General features: G+C 39.8%; 1 protein-coding gene across 1 annotated transcript; it reads left to right on the top strand.

The window, feature by feature from the left end:
• The first annotated feature begins 437 nt into the window (after positions 1–437).
• npffr1l2 (neuropeptide FF receptor 1 like 2) lies at positions 438–12,456 on the top strand. Its single transcript, XM_031849401.1, has 4 exons — positions 438–477; positions 7,913–8,273; positions 10,434–10,533; positions 11,159–12,456. Exons 2-4 carry the CDS (start codon positions 7,931–7,933, stop codon positions 12,174–12,176), a joined length of 1,461 nt encoding a protein of 486 aa, XP_031705261.1. The 5' UTR covers positions 438–477; positions 7,913–7,930; the 3' UTR covers positions 12,177–12,456.
• Positions 12,457–19,993: the final 7,537 nt, after the last annotated feature.

Raw genomic sequence — 19,993 nt, 5'->3', positions numbered from 1 at the left:
AATTTCAGATTGTACTATTGTTGTATTTCACTTAATGACGTTGTTTTTGACTTGTTATATCAAATTGGACAAATTATTGATCAAATATAGGTCTATTTCCGGGCTTTTTGGGCTATCCAAGCACCCGTACCGTAGCACCACATTTTAAGTGCCGGCTGACGTGACCGAGGTTCCGTGGAGGAAGGACCACTTGACCGCAGTCTCGCGCGGAGACAGTCAGAGTGGAGCGCGCTTCTGTGGCAGCAGATCAGCCTGACTCTGTGAACGCTGGATGAACCTCTTGCTGTAAATCTTACCTTTGAACTATATCATAGATGTTATTGTTAAAACTCTCTCTGTAAAGTGGTAGAGTATCTGAAAACCTGTGGACGACGCCGAACACCGTGTTCATTTCTTTTTTGTTTTGTTTAATTGGCTCATTTTTCATCTCTTTATCATCACTTGACAACTACTTAAAGAGCATCTGACAGCACACCGGTAGGTCCTTTACATGTTTTGCATACATTTACCTGCATCGCAGGATAACACACACACACGCTACAAACATACTGGGTTACCGTCTTCTCTCATCCACGGCATGTTGACTTAATTGAGTTTATATCACTGCTACACAGACACCACGCTTTTCCAGAGAGGAAGCGATAGACTCAGTGAAATAACTTTCTGAATAGTTGATTTCCAGCAGCCCTTTGTTGAACCTGTTGACTCACTTTTCTTTCTACAAAATTAAACAGAAAGAGCGAAAACAATATGAAAAAAACCTATAAAGAACCCAATAAAAAGTATGCCGTGTAGGCTACTCTCTCATACAGCACTATTTGTTATTTATTCATTTAAATAACAAAATTTTACATAACAGCATTTTCAAAAATAACAGCATTTTTGAAAATGCTGGCGCTTTTTAGGAGTTTGAGTGAGTGCAAAAAAATCTAGTTATAGCTGACTAAGTAAGTGTATCTCCTGTTAGAATAAACGGAACAGAGATATTGTGAAATAAGACGTATTGGTTTTGATTATCAGGCTGTGTCAAAGCTATTTCCCTTCATTTAGCAAAATGTTTCATTAAACTTTAGTTCCTTTATAAAAAAATAAGCATTAAAATGATGTTGATGAGGATATAGACAGCACACAGTGTCATGCATGTTTAGTGCAGTCCAATACGAATTGCAGGTGTTTTGTCTTTGCTCCCCAGCATATCGGATTTGATATAAAACTGACTTTCGGGTCTAAGTGTTGAGTTTAAGCTGTTATTTTGTAGGAGTAGTGTTCTAGTTATATAAAGCAGGACAGCCTTTGTGCATGCCATGATAAGTGACACTGTGGAGGTTGTGAGTGCATTCAGCCTTCCTGCAAAGAGTGATGTGGTGGATAAATGACAATGTCCTCATTGTCTGTGCACAATTTCAACATTTCATTAGAAACAGAATAATCAGCAAAGACAAGACAGTTCAGTTTTTCACTGTAAACTAAACATAGTTTAAATCTGTTGCATGATTGCTGGCAGTTTGCTGGTGTGTACATTTAGATTATTAAATAGTTGTGTATAAAAGATATGGCTAAATCCTTTGTCTATAGGTTATCTGACAGGGCTGTGCTTCAGAAAGATGTCATGTAATGGAGGTTTGACAGTAGATTGAAGGGTCTCTCCTTCACTGAGACATCAACATGAACTCTTCTTGCACCTGACTGGATGTTGCTCTGCATTGGCATATCCCTAACTGTGAAAAAAAAAAATCCCCCAGCATCTAAAAAAGAAAATTATTTCCTTTTTGTTACATATTAAAATTTACAATATAATTTAAAAGAATATAAAATAAAGTGCACAACAAACAGATAACAGGACTGTAAACAAGTGTAATGTAAAAGTGACAAGTGTATTTAAATATGAAGAGATGTGCAGGGGAGTAGTAGGGAGGGAAGGAAATTGTCCTGGGGGTGACTCAGTGGGGGACCCGGGCTCTGTTAATGAGCCCGACTGCGGACGGGAAGAAGCTGTTCGTGAGGCGTGAGGTCTTGGTCCTGATGGACCTCAGCCAGATGGAAGGGGCACAAACAGTTTGTGTCCAGGGTGAGAGGGGTCGGCTGCAATCTTTCTTGCTCGCTTCAGGGTCAGGATTGATGTTGGTTAGAAGATTTAACTGAGTGAAAATGGAAAACAAGATTGATATATTTTTACGGCAGTTTTTTGACGCCAGAGCAACGTTTTGAAAGTGAGGCACAAGGGTTAAAGGACGTATGTATTTATGACAGCTGTGTGTTTATGTCAATGAGGTTACCAGAAGGCGTCTTTGTTTTATTGCAAACAATATTCTTGAGCATGTGAACACAGTCGCATACAGACACATTATTGCACATAAGTGTTGATGGTGCACAGTGGTGTACTTCACATGTGTGAAATACTGGCAGCAAAATCACATTTCAAGTTGGATTTTGCAGCACACTGTGCTGTTTGAAAGAGTTGTGAGAAACCTACACAGATGAATGTCTGTCACAAGACTGACATTGAATTAGGTTCAGCAGCTCTGCGTTTCCTGTATCTCAACAAGACATGATCACTACTGTCCGTCTGTCTATTGTTCAGTTTGAGGGAAAAACAAGTCACATTCACAAATAAAATTTGGTGTATTATATGTGATTGCTCTTTCAGGGGGAACTGCCTTTACACTGTATAAGCACAACGTTGAATGCGCAAATCTGCTGTCTGCATTTGGGTCCTTCCCTGGTTGCCACTCTCCTTTACCGCATTGCGACAGTATGAACTGACTAAATATGGACCCAGCAGATGGATCCTTTTCAGAGGAACCTCATGAGGTGACTTATACCCTCCTGTGTCTCCAGTGAGTGGAGAAACAGCCCTGTCACTGGCACGCCAGAGCCATGGTTGGATAGATTTCTATCTGGCTTTGCAGGACTTAATTAGCCTCCAGCCTGCCTCCAGGTCTTCTAGCCCCAAGCCTGCTAGCCACCGGTCTAAACCCTGGCCTGCTAATATTCGCTCTACACCTCCACCTGTTAGCCTCCAGTCTGTACCTCGGCCTGCTAGCCTTCAGCCTTCACTCCGGCCTTACCTGGGGCCAGACATAAATCTGTGAGCGGTTTGATCTCCGTGATTGGACCCAATGTAAACATAATAGGTGATGCCGGCACGTGAGTGTGAGCACAACCTCACTGTCTATACGTTGCATTGTTACTCGTTTTTTTTTCATGTCACAATGCCAAACAAAACATTCAGATTCAAAGGTCTGGACCCAGGCAAGGGCAGCACCCCAGGTAGGCTGGATTTTAACTGATCTGTAATGTGAACGAGATTTCTGACCAGCATTGTTACAATTTTTAGGACCATTTTTTTATTCATTAGCAAGCTCTATTTTGAGCTTTTTTTATGCACTCTGACACCTTATTAATATTCAAAATGCAAATGTTTAACCTCAGAAACTTTCCAGATTAATTATGAATTGTGATACAAAAGTAATAAGTCTACGCTCAGCTCTTTGTCCTCTACTGTAATATGTGTCACTCAGGCAAGGGGGCTGAGAAATCTGGTATTACTAAAGAAAAGGACAGGAGAGAGGAGCTGCTGAAAGCCTTCATGTCAAATTTGAACTCAGAAAAAGGTGGCTGTGTTTTTAAAGGTGGCCATTTCTCTTAGACACACACAGGCTCAATCTTTTATCACAATACAGACATTAAAAACAAACACGTCGAAACATTCACATATTCAAAACAAACAAAAACTGGTCCTTGTCTATAAGGAGTCAATTTGCTACACACACACACACGCACACACAAACACATTATGTTAAAGACCGGCCTTCATTGTGGCAGGCTGTGGTGTTAAGAGGAGTATCTATTTGAGCTTCACGTTGGCTTACATTTAAAGTCATTTTCGGGGCTACACTCAAAACGGTCGAGGTGAAGCCTCTGCAAAATGACCTGGCAACACCGATGCCTTATTGCCCGTACCCATAGTAACTCAGCCCTGTGTAAACATGTCCACAGAGGGAGGAAGAGACGTTGCTGACAGAGAAAAGAGTTCACTCTGAGCAGCAAGTCGCTAAAAGGGTCTGAAGAGTCGCTTAGTCCAGCGAGAAAGTTGCCAAGTTGGTAACACTGTGGTTATCCATTACATTTAATTAGTCCGTCTTTGGGGACGGATGCACGTCCACTCTGGGCACACGTAACTCAGAGGGCGGGCCTGGACCCCCAATGCCCGCTCATGTTGCCGGGGCTGACTCCAGCCTACCAGTAACAAGCCTTCACTCCCAGTGCTGACAAATGGACTTCAATCCGGCCTGCTATCAACCAGTCTGCTAGCCTCCAGCCTTTGCCCAGGCCCATTAGTCCGCGTCTGCTTGTCCTGATCCGGATACCTTCCCGCCTGTCTGTTCTCTATCCCCTGTATGCTATGGGCTGTCTATGAACACTTTGAGAAGCTGCCAAGACGTCCAGCGGTTACCCTTTGAACGGACTCACACTATTGACTTTGACTCTATTTTCAGAGGGTACCAAGGAAGGCAGGATTTACGGCTCCCGACATCGAAAAGCGTAGACCAGCAGTTTGGCCTTTACTCTAGTCATAATTTTCATGACACCTTACTTTCTTTGTTTACCTGTTGTGGAAAAAAATATGCTTTCATGGTTATTAACCTAAAAGGCCTTTTTAAAGTCTATCACCCTTGGCATGCTGTACGTTAGGAGGATTTGCTCTGGCTGTCTGGAAGTTAAAATAAGACGAAAAACCTTGTAGAGTCTGGATAAAGGGTTAGAAAACATTGTTTTGCCTCCTCGCTGGTGGCATGAATACTGTATGAAGCTGAGCGAAGGTAATGTTGCTGTAAGGTTTTGGTCTGTGTCCATGTGTGGTGTACCAAGATCTTCTCCGGACATATATTCAAATATTCAAGTAAGGACAACTAAGACTCATTGACTTATTTTTTTATTCATCTAAGTAACATAACAAGCTTAAAGAAATTGAAGACTTTTCCTTAACTTTGACTCGTTTAAATTGCTTAACTATACAAATGATAACCTAATGGTTGTTTTTAATGTTAAAACACATATAAGTAGTCGGTGTACATCAGTAATGCCAAGCTCCTCCTGGGTTTGACATTTCTGACTTCCCAAGGGAGAGCTTTAATTAGTCTAGCTTCATGCCTTGAGGTGGACAACCATGTGAGCTACCACATTGAATATTAATAAGCCCATAAACAATACATAAACATATTTCACTCTCTGACACTGTGGAGTCATTTTGCACCAGTGCTTTAAGAGAAATAGAAGAGACTATCAGGACGATTCCTAAGCAAAATCCGGTCATTCCTTTTACCTGCAGAGAGAGTCATATATGCTTTTATCTCTTCCAGACTTGACTGCTGCGATGCACTTTATTCTGTGATCAGCAGGCAAAACATTCAAAAACTGCAATTGATACGGAACGCTGCTGCCGGGTTTTTAACTCAAAGAGAAGTGACCACATAACACCAATCCTTGCTGCTTTTCACTGGCTACCTGTGAGTTGTGGAATCGATATAAAGATTTTAATGCTCGTTTTTAAAGCCTTAAACGGCCTGGCTCATTCATCTGCGATCTGCTGATTCCCTTTGAGCCCGACCACTGCCTGAGATCTTCAGGCAGATCCCTGTTAATAGTTCCAAAATCCCGAGTGGTCACTAAAGGTGAGCAGGCCCTTGCTGTTCGGGGCCCTAGGCTGTGGAACTCCCTTCCTGGAGATCTAAGACAGGCAAATTAAATGTCCTCTTTTAAATCTCTTCTGAAGACTCACTTTTACTGTTTGGTTTATTGATTATGTATAACAGATTTTAGAATTTACAACCTTGCTCCATCTTGTTTTACCTCTTTGATTCTGAATCGTATTTGCTGAAGATAATAATGGACATCATTGCCAATATTACAGGTTCAGCAGCTGTTCATGATGAGGTTAGGTCATGTCTGATTATCAAAATTAGTGAATTTAATATTCAGGCCATTGACCTATATATTTGCAAATATCAAGAAATAGGAATAATATTAAATGACCTAAAAATTGCTCAAGTAGTACCTGCGTTTAAATCTGGAGACAGAAGTTCATTGAACAACTACCGCCTTATTTCTGTCCTTACATGAGTTTTTCAAAGATTTTTCCGAAATAGGGTCCCATGGGGGACACGGGAAGTCGTGACTTAGCCTCTCTTTTGAAGCAATATTTTCCTCTGTTAGTGCTATATTGACAGATAAAGCTGATTCCTCCTGCTTTCGCAGCTGTGCCGGCATGCCTACATGTACCAGGATGCATTGTGTGCAACGGTCAGTCCAGCTTTGCCTCTATACCCTCGTTACTCCACTCAACTGCTGTTGGTCTCGAGGAGCTGCAGCTTTTATTTGTGCACAAACTGCAAACTGTACTGTAGGTTCACCTGATATCTTCACTGGGGTTGCATTAATTCCTTTAGTAATCAAGTATTCTATGATTATTCCATCGGTTAATTGAGTAATGGGTTAAGAAATACTACTGATTTATTAGGGAGCAATATTATATATACATCATAGGTTTTCTTTTTGGATAAATCAACAATTGTATTGCTTAAATTGCATATTGTCTGTCAAAATTAAGCCAATTAAGTGCATTTAAATGCAATATTATCTTTAAGGTTTTAAAGAAAACATTGTATGAAAATTACATACTGAGGAATTTATTGGTGTCAACTACATTTACCATCAACACTGACTGGACATCCACATAAAAGGCTTTTTAAAGGGATGCCTGCTTCTTCAAAATTGGGGCTTGCCGACCGTCATCTACTGTTGATAGTACACTGACTGTGGTTAAGTAGCTCATACAACCCCACTTAAAAAAAATGTTTAATGCAGTAGTGCACTGCCTTTTGAAACTTGCTTTATTCAGTGTTTCAAAAATCTGATCTAGAAGGGAGTTCCTTTCAATTTTCACATTTTTTTCTCTATTTCTCAAATGTTTCGCCGATATTGTAGCTTGCTAGAGCCTTCAATCACAGGTTATCATCTTAAGTGTATGGAATTTCGATTCTGGCATCAAACAACACAGCGAGATGAAATGTATAATGTGTGACTTTAGCCCACTACTCTGAGGTGATTTGTTTTTGCCTCCACTCTTTCTTTTCCAGCTGCCCGGTACCACAGAAACTCATCGTGATCTCTGTGGAGCAGAGAAGAAGTTAGCAATCTTTGCAAACAAAAGGTGTAATATATATATGCTAAAATATCCCTGTGGCCTCCAATATATTGGAAAGAATGAGAGCCCTGAAAACTAGGATTGCATAACACAGGCGTGCCAATCAAAATCAGCAGAAGCAGCAAGTCCAGTAGCTGTCCACCTCACTTAAACCTAACACAACAAATCCATACTCAGGTATATTGGCATTGAGGCTGTCAAATGTCCTCGTAGAAGAAGCAAAATTGACTCTGCTACTGAGGAGAGAACTAGTTTGGATATATAAATTGAACACATAATGAAGACTTAAGTATCAGACCATTTTCAGAAATGGTATATTGGATCAGTATTGTGATGTGTGTTGATAATGGATGCTGCTCTTTTATTGTCACATAGCCAACTTTTATTGGTGCATTTGCTGCAACCAACAGTATCATACAATTCTTGTCCCTTTGATGTGTAGTAGATACGGTCAGTGTCTGAGGTCTTATTTACCAAACACATCAGGAAATTTGACTTGCAGGCCTGATTAGTGTCCAGTATGTAAAAATGTTCTTTCACAAAAAAAGTGTGAGGTAAGGGTGGTTATATTTCCACACTGGAATAGAAAAAGAGGAAAAAACGTTTTAAAATCTGATCAATCAGGTGATTGATCAGATTTTAACTATTCGTTCCAATCATAGTTCTAACTGATCTCGCCTCGTCACTATTTGATTTCCTCTGCAGTGTTGGTTCTTCTGAAGGATGGAGATACTGGACAACATGGGCGAGGAAGGGATGGAGTTAGAGGGATCAACCAACACAGCAGCCATTATAAACGTCAGCCTAGGTGGCTCCGCAAATTACACCAACATTACCTTTTCCCCCTATTATCAGCACTCTCTGTATGTGGCTGCAAGCTACATCCTGGTCTACTTCTTGATCTTCCTGCTGTGCATGGTGGGGAACATCCTAGTGTGTCTTATCGTACTGGAAAACCGTCACATGCGCACAGTCACCAATCTCTTCATCCTCAACCTGGCCATCAGTGACCTTCTGGTGGGCATCTTCTGCATCCCTACAACTCTGGTGGACAACCTCATCACAGGTAATTAAGTCCACTACTGCCTCTGCCACTATCTCTACAAACAGAGACTCAGTCCTCTGTCACAAAACGAGTCCAGTCTCCTGCTCTAGCTATCCTTTTGAGCTCTTCTACTTAAATAGACTCACTCCAAACTTGTGTGAGCTTTGATGGTGTCTCTGCTCTTACATTCAAGATGTTTTAGGTGTCCTTTGTTGAAATTGTACATGTTTCACAATCCACAATTTTCATTGAGTCGACATTGTATGCCTTGGTGGTGTTCTTCCTTGTGACGTACTTGTGTCAACAAAGAAATGGAAAACAGGATGCCTGGTATATTCATCCAAGGTCTCACATGAGGCTAAAAGGTAATAGACGATGAATACTTGAAGAGGAAGACTCTTAGTGAGGATGCAAATGCCAACAACTGATGACACATAAGCATCGGTGTGAACTTCGAACCAGGGGAATGCACTGACTCATATACTGTGTAAGAAGGGTAAGCTGTTGTTGTGATCAGGTCAGCATGATCAACCATTGGTCAGACTTGTCCTTGGCTAGAAATGGTCCTGGTAAAAGGCCAAAAAACTGCAATGTATTCATGAGGTGGACGGCCAGATGGTGCTGCTGTCCACGTCCAATAATGGTCCAGTCAGAACCTCTCTTACAAACCAGGAAATATTGATCGTATTATTGCGACTGCATGTGTCTATTACATAACGTCCTTTTTAAAAAATGAACACTTTTATACACTCTATGATTGCACATAGGATTGCTTCAGGTAGGTATAGGTGATGTCAGAGTGACAACATCTGTCTTGAGAGGTGGTTGAGGTGGATTAATGGGACAACACACATGAATGTCACCCTGGATACTAGGGTTTTGTGTCTTGTGTGAAACCAAGCCAACATTTCTATTTTTAAACATAGCTGACTAATTATCTCAGGGTTTTTGTTTCAACAGCTGCTGAATGCATGCTGTGTACATACATTTAAGCAAAATAGCAGACTAGGCTCATTTATGACGTGACACCTGGTGATTTATTTATTTTACTCAACCAAAATGGGACCTCATGATTGATTTTGATTGATATGGAATCCGAAATAATGGCCTCTCTCTAATACAAGCCCGCTTCAAAGAAAATCCCGGTACCCTCCGCAGCTGAGTCAATTAAAGGCTTCGCCCACTATTTGCGAATTTACGGCAAGTTAAGTATGTTTCTCTCTGCCGTTGTTTCTCACATAGAGCCTAAAGTTTGCTAGCTGACACTTAATAGCTAACATTAGCACTTACTCCAGCAAACCAGCATAAAGTCAGTTAAAAGCTCACTTTAGCCACACTGGTGATGTGAAAACACATCAACTGAGAGAAACAGAATTAACATACTTGCTGTTTGGGAGTTTCAGGTGAACTTGTGGAACACATTGCTGGAGGTGTGTGGTGATGCCAGAGGCAGGGTGGACAAAGGCAGCTAAACTACATAAATAAATGAACAATGGGTCATATGGATACATATATACATGAAAGGGGCCACTAGCATTGATGAACCTACACAGAATTATCATCTGACTCTAAACTATTGCAGTCTTGGCACATAGTCACCATCAGGCCAATTAATTTCTGTATGTTATGTATATCAATTGATTGATTGCTTTTGAAACTTTATGTGGACAGATAAGGGGACTTTAAAGCCTAATTAATTAATTTGTCTGTGCATTGCTATGCGTTTTAAGAATTAGCTAAATTCAGACTGTAACAATGACAACACAGCAGCGTGATTTGCAAAACACTTGCATAACACACGTGTAAGGTTAAGCACATATAATTAAAATTTATTTAAAATGTCCCATTCCACTTAAAAAAGAATTGCAGGGTACAATCTCTCTGTCTGGTGTGTTTGAAGCCCTTCTTTCTGCTGTAGCAGGGATGAAGAAACTGAATAATGAATGGAAGCAAGATGTGAAGGGCCACTCTGTGTCTTCTCTGCATTTCCATTTGCAAGAATATCTGTAGATTGGCTCGAATGCCTTCATGCCACATTAAAGTAATTCTGTAAAGAATTGTGCAATCTGTGAACGAGTGATTCTAAATTTCTAAAAATCCTTGTAGATTGACAATTATGTTACTGTGTTACCACTGAGGACTAGCTAGAGTACTCTAATGATTGTCTTTTTTTTCCAACAGGTTGGCCCTTTTCCAACACTGTGTGCAAGATGAGCGGCTTTGTGCAGGGAATGTCTGTTTCCGCATCAGTCTTCACTCTCGTGGCCATAGCTGTTGAAAGGTTAGTGTGTGCTGTGGTTTGATGCCTTTCTCCCCGTTTATCTACAATGCGTCATGGCACAAAAAGGAGAAAAATGAGACAACTATAGCAAAACAGTAACACAAGACAAATGGATTTGAATATGGTACATATTTGCCTTAGAAATGTTAACCACATGGTGGCCCTAAAGAAAAGTCAGCATCATTAAAGTCCTACGGGGACCGTGAATGTCTGTACAAATGTTCAGGTCAATGTATGGAATAGTTGTTGAGATATTTCAGTCCCACATTCCCATCACTAGAGCATAACACTAAAATGGCTCAAATTACCAAACATTTGCTCATTACAGCTTCTTACATATCAAGCTTGCTTTACTTTTAGCCTTTTGATTATTATTTTTTGACTAGTGGCTATATAGAATTGCAATTTTTAAAACATATGTTTATGATCTGTTAATTTGAGGTGGGGTTTGTCATGATGTTGAAGACTAAATAAGTCATGTAAAAAGTTACTGGAAGAATAATTAGTATTGAGTATTAAGTATCCTTAGTTACAGCTCTAGTTATATTTTAGATGTTGTTCTTTTGTTTGTCTATATATATATTGCTAATGTGTTGGAACGCTCTTCCTTCCTTATTTACTACAGGTTCCGCTGTGTAGTGTACCCTCTAGAACCCAAGCCAACCGTACTTGTTGCCAAGGCAGCCATCGTGTTGATCTGGGTGCTAGCAGTGGTGATCATGTGTCCTGCTGCTGTGGCACTGACTGTGGATAAAGTTCCTTTCCACAACTTAGTGTACAATAACGACTTCAACCAGACATTCCCCCTGTACACCTGCTATGAGAACTTTGCCAACCCACAGATGAGAAAGGTCTACACGGCGGTTCTGTTTGCTCACATCTACCTGGTGCCGCTCACCGTCATCTCGCTGATGTACGGAGGTATCGGAAGCAAAATGTGTTCTTCTGTGGTTGCAAACAGAGAGCCACAGCTGGCCAACGTCACAGTCCATGCTAGGCGTAGAAGGGCTGGTCAGCAAATGATTTCCCAGAAAAAGGTCAAGGTGATAAAGATGCTCATCCTGGTGGCTTTGCTTTTCATGCTGTCCTGGCTGCCACTCTGGACTCTCATGATGATGACTGACTACGCAGGCTTGGACAGGGAGCAGCTGGACCTTCTGACCAGCTACATCTTCCCCTTTGCCCACTGGCTGGCTTTCTCTAACTCCAGCGTCAACCCCATCATTTATGGCTACTACAATGAGAACTTTAAGAGGGGCTTCCAGGCGGTGTGCAAGTCCAGGCCCTTCTGTTGCCTTGTCCAGTGCGACCTGTGGAAAAGGATGGTCAGGGTGGTCAGGAGGGGCAGGAAGGACAGGTCCGTGCCAATACCTTGTGGAGGTACTGACTTCAGAGATGCCATTAGCAATCACAACCATCTTGTCACCGGGCTGAGAAATCGAGTCCATAACGTCAACGAGTTGACAGAAACAGCAGAGGTGAATAGAAGTGTAAGGGTGGGGTGTGTGGTGGTCCACTCAGAGAGAAGTCTTTCAGATCAAGGGTTGGAAATGACAGCTGTAAATAACAAAGACAGTAATGGTGAGAAGTCAGAAAGGGTTAATTCACTGGCAGCCTCAGTGGGTCAGGCGTGGGATAACTGAGTGTTCACAATATTACCCAGAAATGAGTAAACAAAGCCATAGTATGTTAGATTGTAGTCCCAAGGAAGAGACAATTATCTGATGTTAAATGTAGTAACCGTTTAGAGAGGTGGTTACACATTGCAACCCTAGTTCTAGGCAGTGCCTCATCTTTACTGTAAACACTTTAAATCCCTGATGCTCATGCTCTGCCAATCAGGGAAAGCACAGATGAGGTGACTGGAGGTAGCACCATGTACCTTGGGGTTATTTTATATTTGGAAAATATTCCCTCACTCATGCCTGGCCCAACATGTCAGGCAGCTGGCTTTTAACCTATGATAGAATTTGGACCAAACCAATTAGCTGAATCAACAGATCTGATTAATAAATGAATATTTTTATGCTAAGAGCAACAGGGGCTAATTTCATATTGGCCATACCTCAAACCTCCAACTTAGCTAATCAAGGTAAGCAATGCCTGTCGTTATTGCTCTGAAGCGAAAATAATCTCTTTTAAAGACAGAACTTCAGTGCAATTAAAAGAAGTACCACAGTAATGTAAGCCTTCACATGCAATGGCTGGTGAGTATTTATCAGACCGATTAAACTGAGAAGGAACCTATTGGAGGCACGTTTAAGTTCCCTGCATATCACACATCTCATTGTTTTGCTTATTAAAACTACACACAGAAGTGAAGTAGTTCAGGCAGGGTGCACTCAGTGTTAACATTTTCTTGTTTTATTGTGACAATATTATTTTATTGGTCCATCGTTTCCCTCTTTATGGAGGAGACATTGTACATAAAAAAAATCTAGTTTGTGAAATATTGTGTTGACGTTTTAAAAAGCACATCAAAATCTATTCACTAAGGTAATCACATATTCATTGTTTATGTACATGCATTTACATTCACGTTGTAAACTTTAAATGAAATGCAAAACAAGAATAATGCAGAAAAATAATGTTTATCCAGGAAAACCCAAGATACGGACATTGGTGTGCTGGTGAAGTCGAACAGTTTTTGTCACATGGCGAAGCCCTGCTTCACCCATCACATTTCAGCAACCTTCAATTGAGGACCAAAGGCTACTGACATGTGATTTCCTGTTGTCTGTAAAAGCGTCTTTCAACAAAAGACCCAGGTACTCGGGCTCATTCCTGTTTGAATGGACTCTGAAATGCTTTCATTTCTAAGCAATGTTGTGTGCAATTCTCTCAGCATGTTACTTATTATGTTGTTGTGTGTTCCTGCTGTTACACTGACTTGCCTGAGCAAGGAGTGAACCCATACCACAAAGTCAGACTGTATTGCCATGTGCTGTTACAATTATGTTCATTTGCTGACATCAGTGTTAAAATTATGAATCAATGAATCTATTGTTTGATTGTTTGACTGACAGAAAAATAACTGATTACACTTTTGAAAATTTGTGTAGGTCAGTTGTTAAATTAAGAATACAAACAAATGATTACTGTATGATTAACTCTATTTTGACCCCAAATTGTACCCTTTACGAAACAAAAACACTAGCTATTTACATATAATCAGGTAAAGCAATGATCCTTGAACTTGCCAGAAAGTAATAAGTGACCGTAGGATGTTTAAGGTTCTTGTTAGGCTCGAGATGAAAAGTTTAACAAGAACAACATATATACATAAAATAGAACCGGGTCATTGGAACCGTTCCCTAATGACCTTTCATAAACTGTCATTCATCACATACAACTTTACTGTAAGCTTCTTAGATCCCATGAAATGTGCACTTGATCTTTCGCTCCATAACAAAGAGTCCGTTGTTGTACTGTACATTTAAGATCCACACTACTATGGTCTGTTTGAATAGGAAATGCATCACAGTGAAGACCATTTCATAGAACATGAATTTCTCATGCCAACTGCCGTATCTCCTCGCATTACAACTGTCTAACCTAGACGAGTCTTGTACAAGTAGGTTCGTAACTTCAATGGAACTGTAAAGCAAAAACAGTTTTAGTTGATGCCTCTATAGAAGTCACGTGATGGATTTTGTAATATAAGACATTCAAAGCTATGCCTTTAAACAGTAATAACCTTTTTTTTTTAACCTAGCCGATTGTCTGAAATGACTTTTGCTACTTAAACAGCATCTACCTGCAAGCACCTCACTTGCAGCACCTACCTATACAGTATGGATTCAGCAGTCGATGACGGTATAAAACAGTGACTGAAATAGGTTTTATATTTTAGGCTAAAGGTTCCAGTAGTATGCAAGATTAGCTGTGTATAGACACCCATGCACACAGACACAATCGAACGCCTGGCAGAGATGAAAAATATACCTCCATAACATTGCAGATGCACAAAAGTCAGTGTAATCTCCTTATTACAAATTGTATTACACTTTATGAAACACATCAAAGCAACTGGTCAACTACCTCAATTTCCCTCAGTATACACAATAAATAACCTCCACCTGAATAAGACTTATCAAATAATGTTAACAATAAAATCATGACACCTTTAAAAACGTTCAGTGGTCAAAATGCAAAGTAAGCAAAAAGGCAGCTTCAAAAAATATCAAGGTAAGCAACCTACAATGTTGTTAGCCATTTTTGTTGCTACAGCATAGCAAAGAAACAGCTCGCTACAGCACAGCAGTCAGCTGCTCAACATGCAGGTACTCTCATTGTGCCTTTTCTTACTAGTTATTTGTCAGTTTTTATAGAATAAAGTGCATAGACAAAACTGTGAATGGGAGGCATGCTAACCTTAGCTACTACTAGCTCCAGATACACTTCTTTTCCTGGAACATAATATCACTATTTCCCATGTCATACCCCTCTCTCAACCAAGGTGAAAATGCTCACAAAAAAACGATGAAATAAAAAATCAATTACTATGTTTACACAATAAAATATTCAGAATGTTTTCTGGCTTTCTGAATGAACCGCTTAATCTCACAACTCAGAAGACATGTTATCTAAAAGGAAATTATTTGTAATATCTTCCTGACATTAATCTTTAGTTGTATCTATATGTTGCGTCGCTTATACTGTATATCAGAGGTGTTTTATTAATGGCTGTGATAAACACAAATGTTAATCCCTCACTAAGATAGGAATGTAAAAAAGCTATTTTAAAACTAAATAATGTGCCGTGTTTGCGTTCAAGAGTTGTGGTCCACTACAGCAAGACAAATACCACCACTACATACATGCATTTATCTACAAGAGCCACAACCAAAGAATTGGATATACTAAGAGACGAGTTTTAACACCTGTTAAAGTGGTAATATTTTGGATATTTGTGTACTGGGGCATCTTTGTTGCTAAGCTGTCACTGGTGTGGTGTAACTTGAATTTGTTCCCAAGTTGTGGCCTTGTCAATGTGTGCAATATTAGTTTATATAAATTTTAATTTATATGTATTCCCTGTCTGGCTAGCGTGCTAGTTATTTATGTATACCACAATGGAAAAACAAATGCTTTCATGTGCTCTTTACAAGTATTTAAATTTGCATTGGACATTTGAATTATGCCAGCTCAGTTGGCATGGACAAAGGATGTTTGTGCCACAGTGGGTTGCAATTTACTGTTGAATTTATTTGAATGTATTGCTGACATCAGAAGAGTGTACAACATGTATTCTTTTAGTGAAATGAGCCTGATGCCTGATTCAGAATACTGTATGTTTGTGGCTTGCAATGCAAAACCATGACTTAGTGCATATTGTTGTTCTTTAGGCCAGGGGTCTTCAATGTTTTTCAGGCCAAGGACCCCCAAAGTGATAGAGATGGAGCAAGGACCCCCTACTATATATATTGTATAAAATTATGTTTAGTTATGTTTATACATGGCACTAGGCCCAGTTTAACATAAAACACAATTTTATACAATATATACAGTAGGGGGTCCCTGCTCCATCTCTCTATCAGTTTGGGGGTCCTTGGCCTGAAAAACGTTGAAGACCCCTGAGTTAGAGGATCACCATAGTCGGCATGATTCATCCATTAGACACAATAGTTGACTATACCATACCATTGTTTGACCAACCGACATTGCAATTTGCTTGCGTGGCTAAAAGTTGTAAGCATGGCAGAACAATTCAGAGGTGTCAAGATAAGAAAAACTAAAGGCATTGTCTACATTCCTATGATGGCCTTCATCTTACGCTATTCCTCGCACTGTGCATGATGTCAAGTATAAAGACATGTGGGGGACAAAGCTGTATTTGTTGTTGTTTGCTGAGAAGTTAAAGTATATGTGGCAAACATAGCGGCTAACCAGTAACAGGAATTATAAATAATGCCTTCTTGCTGTATCTGTGTTTTGAGGGTTTCAAGTTTATGCACACATTATCGATGTGTGTGTCAGATTGTGTGCAGCGATCTGCAGTGTGTGTTCATGTTTGACATGTCCACTATCTGTGTTGTCTTGTATACCTGTTCCTTTTCCTGTGTGATGTTTAACAAATAAATGATCAAAGGCTTTTCTGTCCATGTCATTCTGAGGCAATTCTGATTACTTAAAAGAATGTCTTTGTAACTCTGCTTACATCATCAAAGCTCACTCTGGAGTATTCTCGCTTACTTTCACTCAGGCTGAAATAATGGCACACACATTCGCTCTGTACTCACTGAGAGCTTGAATGGCAAACTACGACTGCACTCTGCAATGCTTACATTTATGAACTTCAAGAGTATTATTATGAACAGAATGAAAGGAAGACCTCATTATTTTTAAAATCCAAGGAAAGCCCTTTATTGAGAAATGAGCTAACACAATTACATATCAGTTTAAACTAAACATTTTGTTCTCTGGGTATATGAAACTATCTCCCACTCTATCAATGACTGCATATGAATGAGGTTACGAGGACACATAATTCATATTCATTTTGATGCTCGAAGCTTTTAAAGTAAAAAGCACCAACATGGGATCAGTGTTTAATCTTGATCTCAGTGTGTCACAGACTGCCGTCACGGTTGAGATGTATTCTCTGTGCTCACAGAACAAAGATTAATAAGAGGTATTCTGAATTCTTTTATCTGGAACAAGAGAAGAATCTCATTAATCTATATGACGTCTGCTTCTTTCATATTCTTTGTGTGGCATGCGGCATGTACAGAAATAAAGGCTCATTATAGAGGTCTGCATTGCGAGTATGGTGTTTGGTAAGGCCAAGTACAGTAACACTAATTAGGCTGCATATTATGCACATTCAATTCAAAGGGAGATATCTAAATCCACATCAGGTGACCTGCTGTTAGCAGAAATGGCATGCAGCAACACAAAACACGTAATAAGACACTTTTTCTTTCATCAAAGAAAGTGCTCATAGCAGACTGTGTTGTGTGTGTGTGTGTGTGTGTGTGCTCTCACCCCAAGTGAAACGGGTTGACCACTGGGTTAAATGCAGAGGTAAAATTTCATGTATGAACCTGTATGTATATGGAGATTGTAATAAAGTTTAAGTCTATGAATAAAAATAAAAAAATCATTCAACTGACTCAGTTTGCGACAGTGCACGAGGGTTAAGGTTAGGCGGGGTTTCCTTTGATCCATACGCGTCAAGGGAAAAATGTCAGTTAGCAACCTACCATCAAGTAAACAGTAGACACGTAACAGCAACAGCGGAGTCTGTCTGAAGTGACGACGTTTTTACAAATTACTGGATAATTTCAAATCAGACTGCAGGAAAATCTGTACCAAGTATCGCAAAAAACAAGTAGAACCAATCTCACCCATAAAAAGGACATTGCACTCTTAGAAACAAACAGATCAAGTGCTGGGACAGGACTGAGCAGGACAAAGGATCTCCTCTTGGTGTTATACAAATGACAACACGCATCAGATCCAGAAATAATCTCAGCCCTTTTACTTTGGCAGACCAATGGACACAGGTGTTGGACCAGCGATAGAGACAGCTCCCTGGCACAGAGGAATGTACTGATGAAATACTAAGATATTGTGTAAGCTTGTCCTCTGCTCTTAGTGCCATTATACACGGGTAACAGAAGCCCTGTAGGAAGGTAGGCAGTCTTGGGGACCGACAACAGGACTATAATCACAGCCAGAATAGTCCATCCTGACAGAGGTGACCTCTACATCCTGCTGAGCTGATTGACAATTTTCCAGCAGCAATATGTGATTATAACCACAAGGAGCCATTGTAATGCTCACTACAAGAGGTTAAGTGCCGGCAGAAGCCATGCTGCCTCAGACCTTGAGGAAAGAATCGAACGAACAGTGTGTCATGGCATAACAACAAACTGACTCTTGACCTTTCCCGACTCTAGACTTTTGAGAAAAGCAACATAATAGTTGTGGAGGTTTTTAATCCTTACAGCTTGCTCAGAAATGTGTTAGTGCAAATGCAGTGTTTTGCAATATAACTTTGGGAAAATAGATCCTGATAAAACAATATAACAATATATATATTTTTTTTTATTTGAACCATAAATGGAACCTTTTGGAGAATTGTGACTGTGTATAACATGCGACAAGAATTTGACAAGGGTTAATGTTTTCATTTGACTATGTTTAAAAGTTTTTATTGAAGTTTTGATGTTTTACCTTCTCTATAACAATGATTATAGGCCTTGTGGTGTTTTTAATGCTAATATCACAGTTAATATCACAGTAACTAGATGATCTGAACTAAAACTGGTTCAGGAATATGGATTGGAAATCAGATATTGTGACTTTTTACGCTCTATTTTTACTATTTTACACTTTCAATTAACTGTTTAATACTTCGGGTATTGTATTACATTATTTGAAGTCATGTATGCTTTATCCAGGAAGATGCACTTAAGTTTATTCATGCCCACTTTAATTTGCAGAGTGCCACTAGAGATTTTTCAACTCCTAATTTCATGACCACAGCCTGGCTGACAATGCAGCATGAGGATCTTATGGAGGCACTGAAACCTCTGAGGGGAGCGGTTGTTGACAGGGAGGGCCAGCGTCTTTGCCACCGAAGAAAGGGTTTCATGCTGTGGAAGATTTCCCCAAAAGAACTGAAAAATGTCTCTTTACACAACCTTATAGTAGGACAAATTTTGAGCGGACGACGCCGTTCATGTTCTCTGTGATTTGCACCATATCTGGAATGCAACTCAACCTGTGGCACCACTGCAATTGCCCTTTAAGGGAGGGAAAACCATCATTCAGCCTTTGCGTACTATGGCAACAGTGTACTGCAGTAATGTTCTGCCAATAAGTCAGTCTTTGAATGTCCAAGCACGATGGGGATCACCACCACACATGCCAAAACCGTCCTCAAGCAACATAGCATGGCAACAACCTGTGGAGAATATCTAGAATAGCTTATATGATTTAAAAAAAACGATACCTTGGTGTGGAACTGCAAACCAATTCAATGTGCCTTGTGTAATGATCCCAATGAGTTAAAAGTGACTTACCTTTAATTACATTCAAGGTGCATTAAGTCTCAAAATGACAATTAATTTGGTCGCAAAGGTTATCAATAATAAAATAAAATACAAAAAAAATAAAAAATAGAATAAAATGTGTACGTCCATGTACAGTCAAGTGGTTTTGACACATAGTAAGTAATTTCCCTGGTTCCATTCTACATTATTTACTTTCAACAAAAGGTTTAATAAATAGGATAAATATCTTTTAAATAAACCAAAAATTGTATCAAGAGAAAGTTTAGCTTTAATTGTGTTTCCTTAAATCTGTGAGTTCATGCAGCATCGACCTCATCTCTGGGGTGTCTGACAAGCCTCCCTGTGGTTGTCCAGCTGCTGGTGGTGACACACCATTAAAAAAACACATTACAGACAAACAATCACGCAAACATAAAACGCCGGTAGTGTTTTTCAGG

The sequence above is a fragment of the Anarrhichthys ocellatus genome, unplaced genomic scaffold (assembly GCF_004355925.1).
Source record: "Anarrhichthys ocellatus isolate YVR2014 unplaced genomic scaffold, GSC_Weel_1.0 scaffold9, whole genome shotgun sequence".
Classification (NCBI taxonomy): Eukaryota; Metazoa; Chordata; class Actinopteri; order Perciformes; family Anarhichadidae; genus Anarrhichthys; species Anarrhichthys ocellatus.
Note: the sequence above shows the minus strand (reverse complement) of the source record. Positions and strands in the feature narration are given on the sequence as shown.

Excerpts from the sequence above, each read along its gene's own strand:
- npffr1l2 (XM_031849401.1), top strand. The coding sequence starts at position 7,931 with ATGGAGATACTGGACAACATGGGCGAGGAAGGGATGGAGTTAGAGGGA. Across the intron at positions 8,274-10,433 it reads GGTGGACAACCTCATCACAG|GTTGGCCCTTTTCCAACACT; the intron begins GTAATTAAGTCC and ends TTTTTCCAACAG. Across the intron at positions 10,534-11,158 it reads GTGGCCATAGCTGTTGAAAG|GTTCCGCTGTGTAGTGTACC; the intron begins GTTAGTGTGTGC and ends TATTTACTACAG.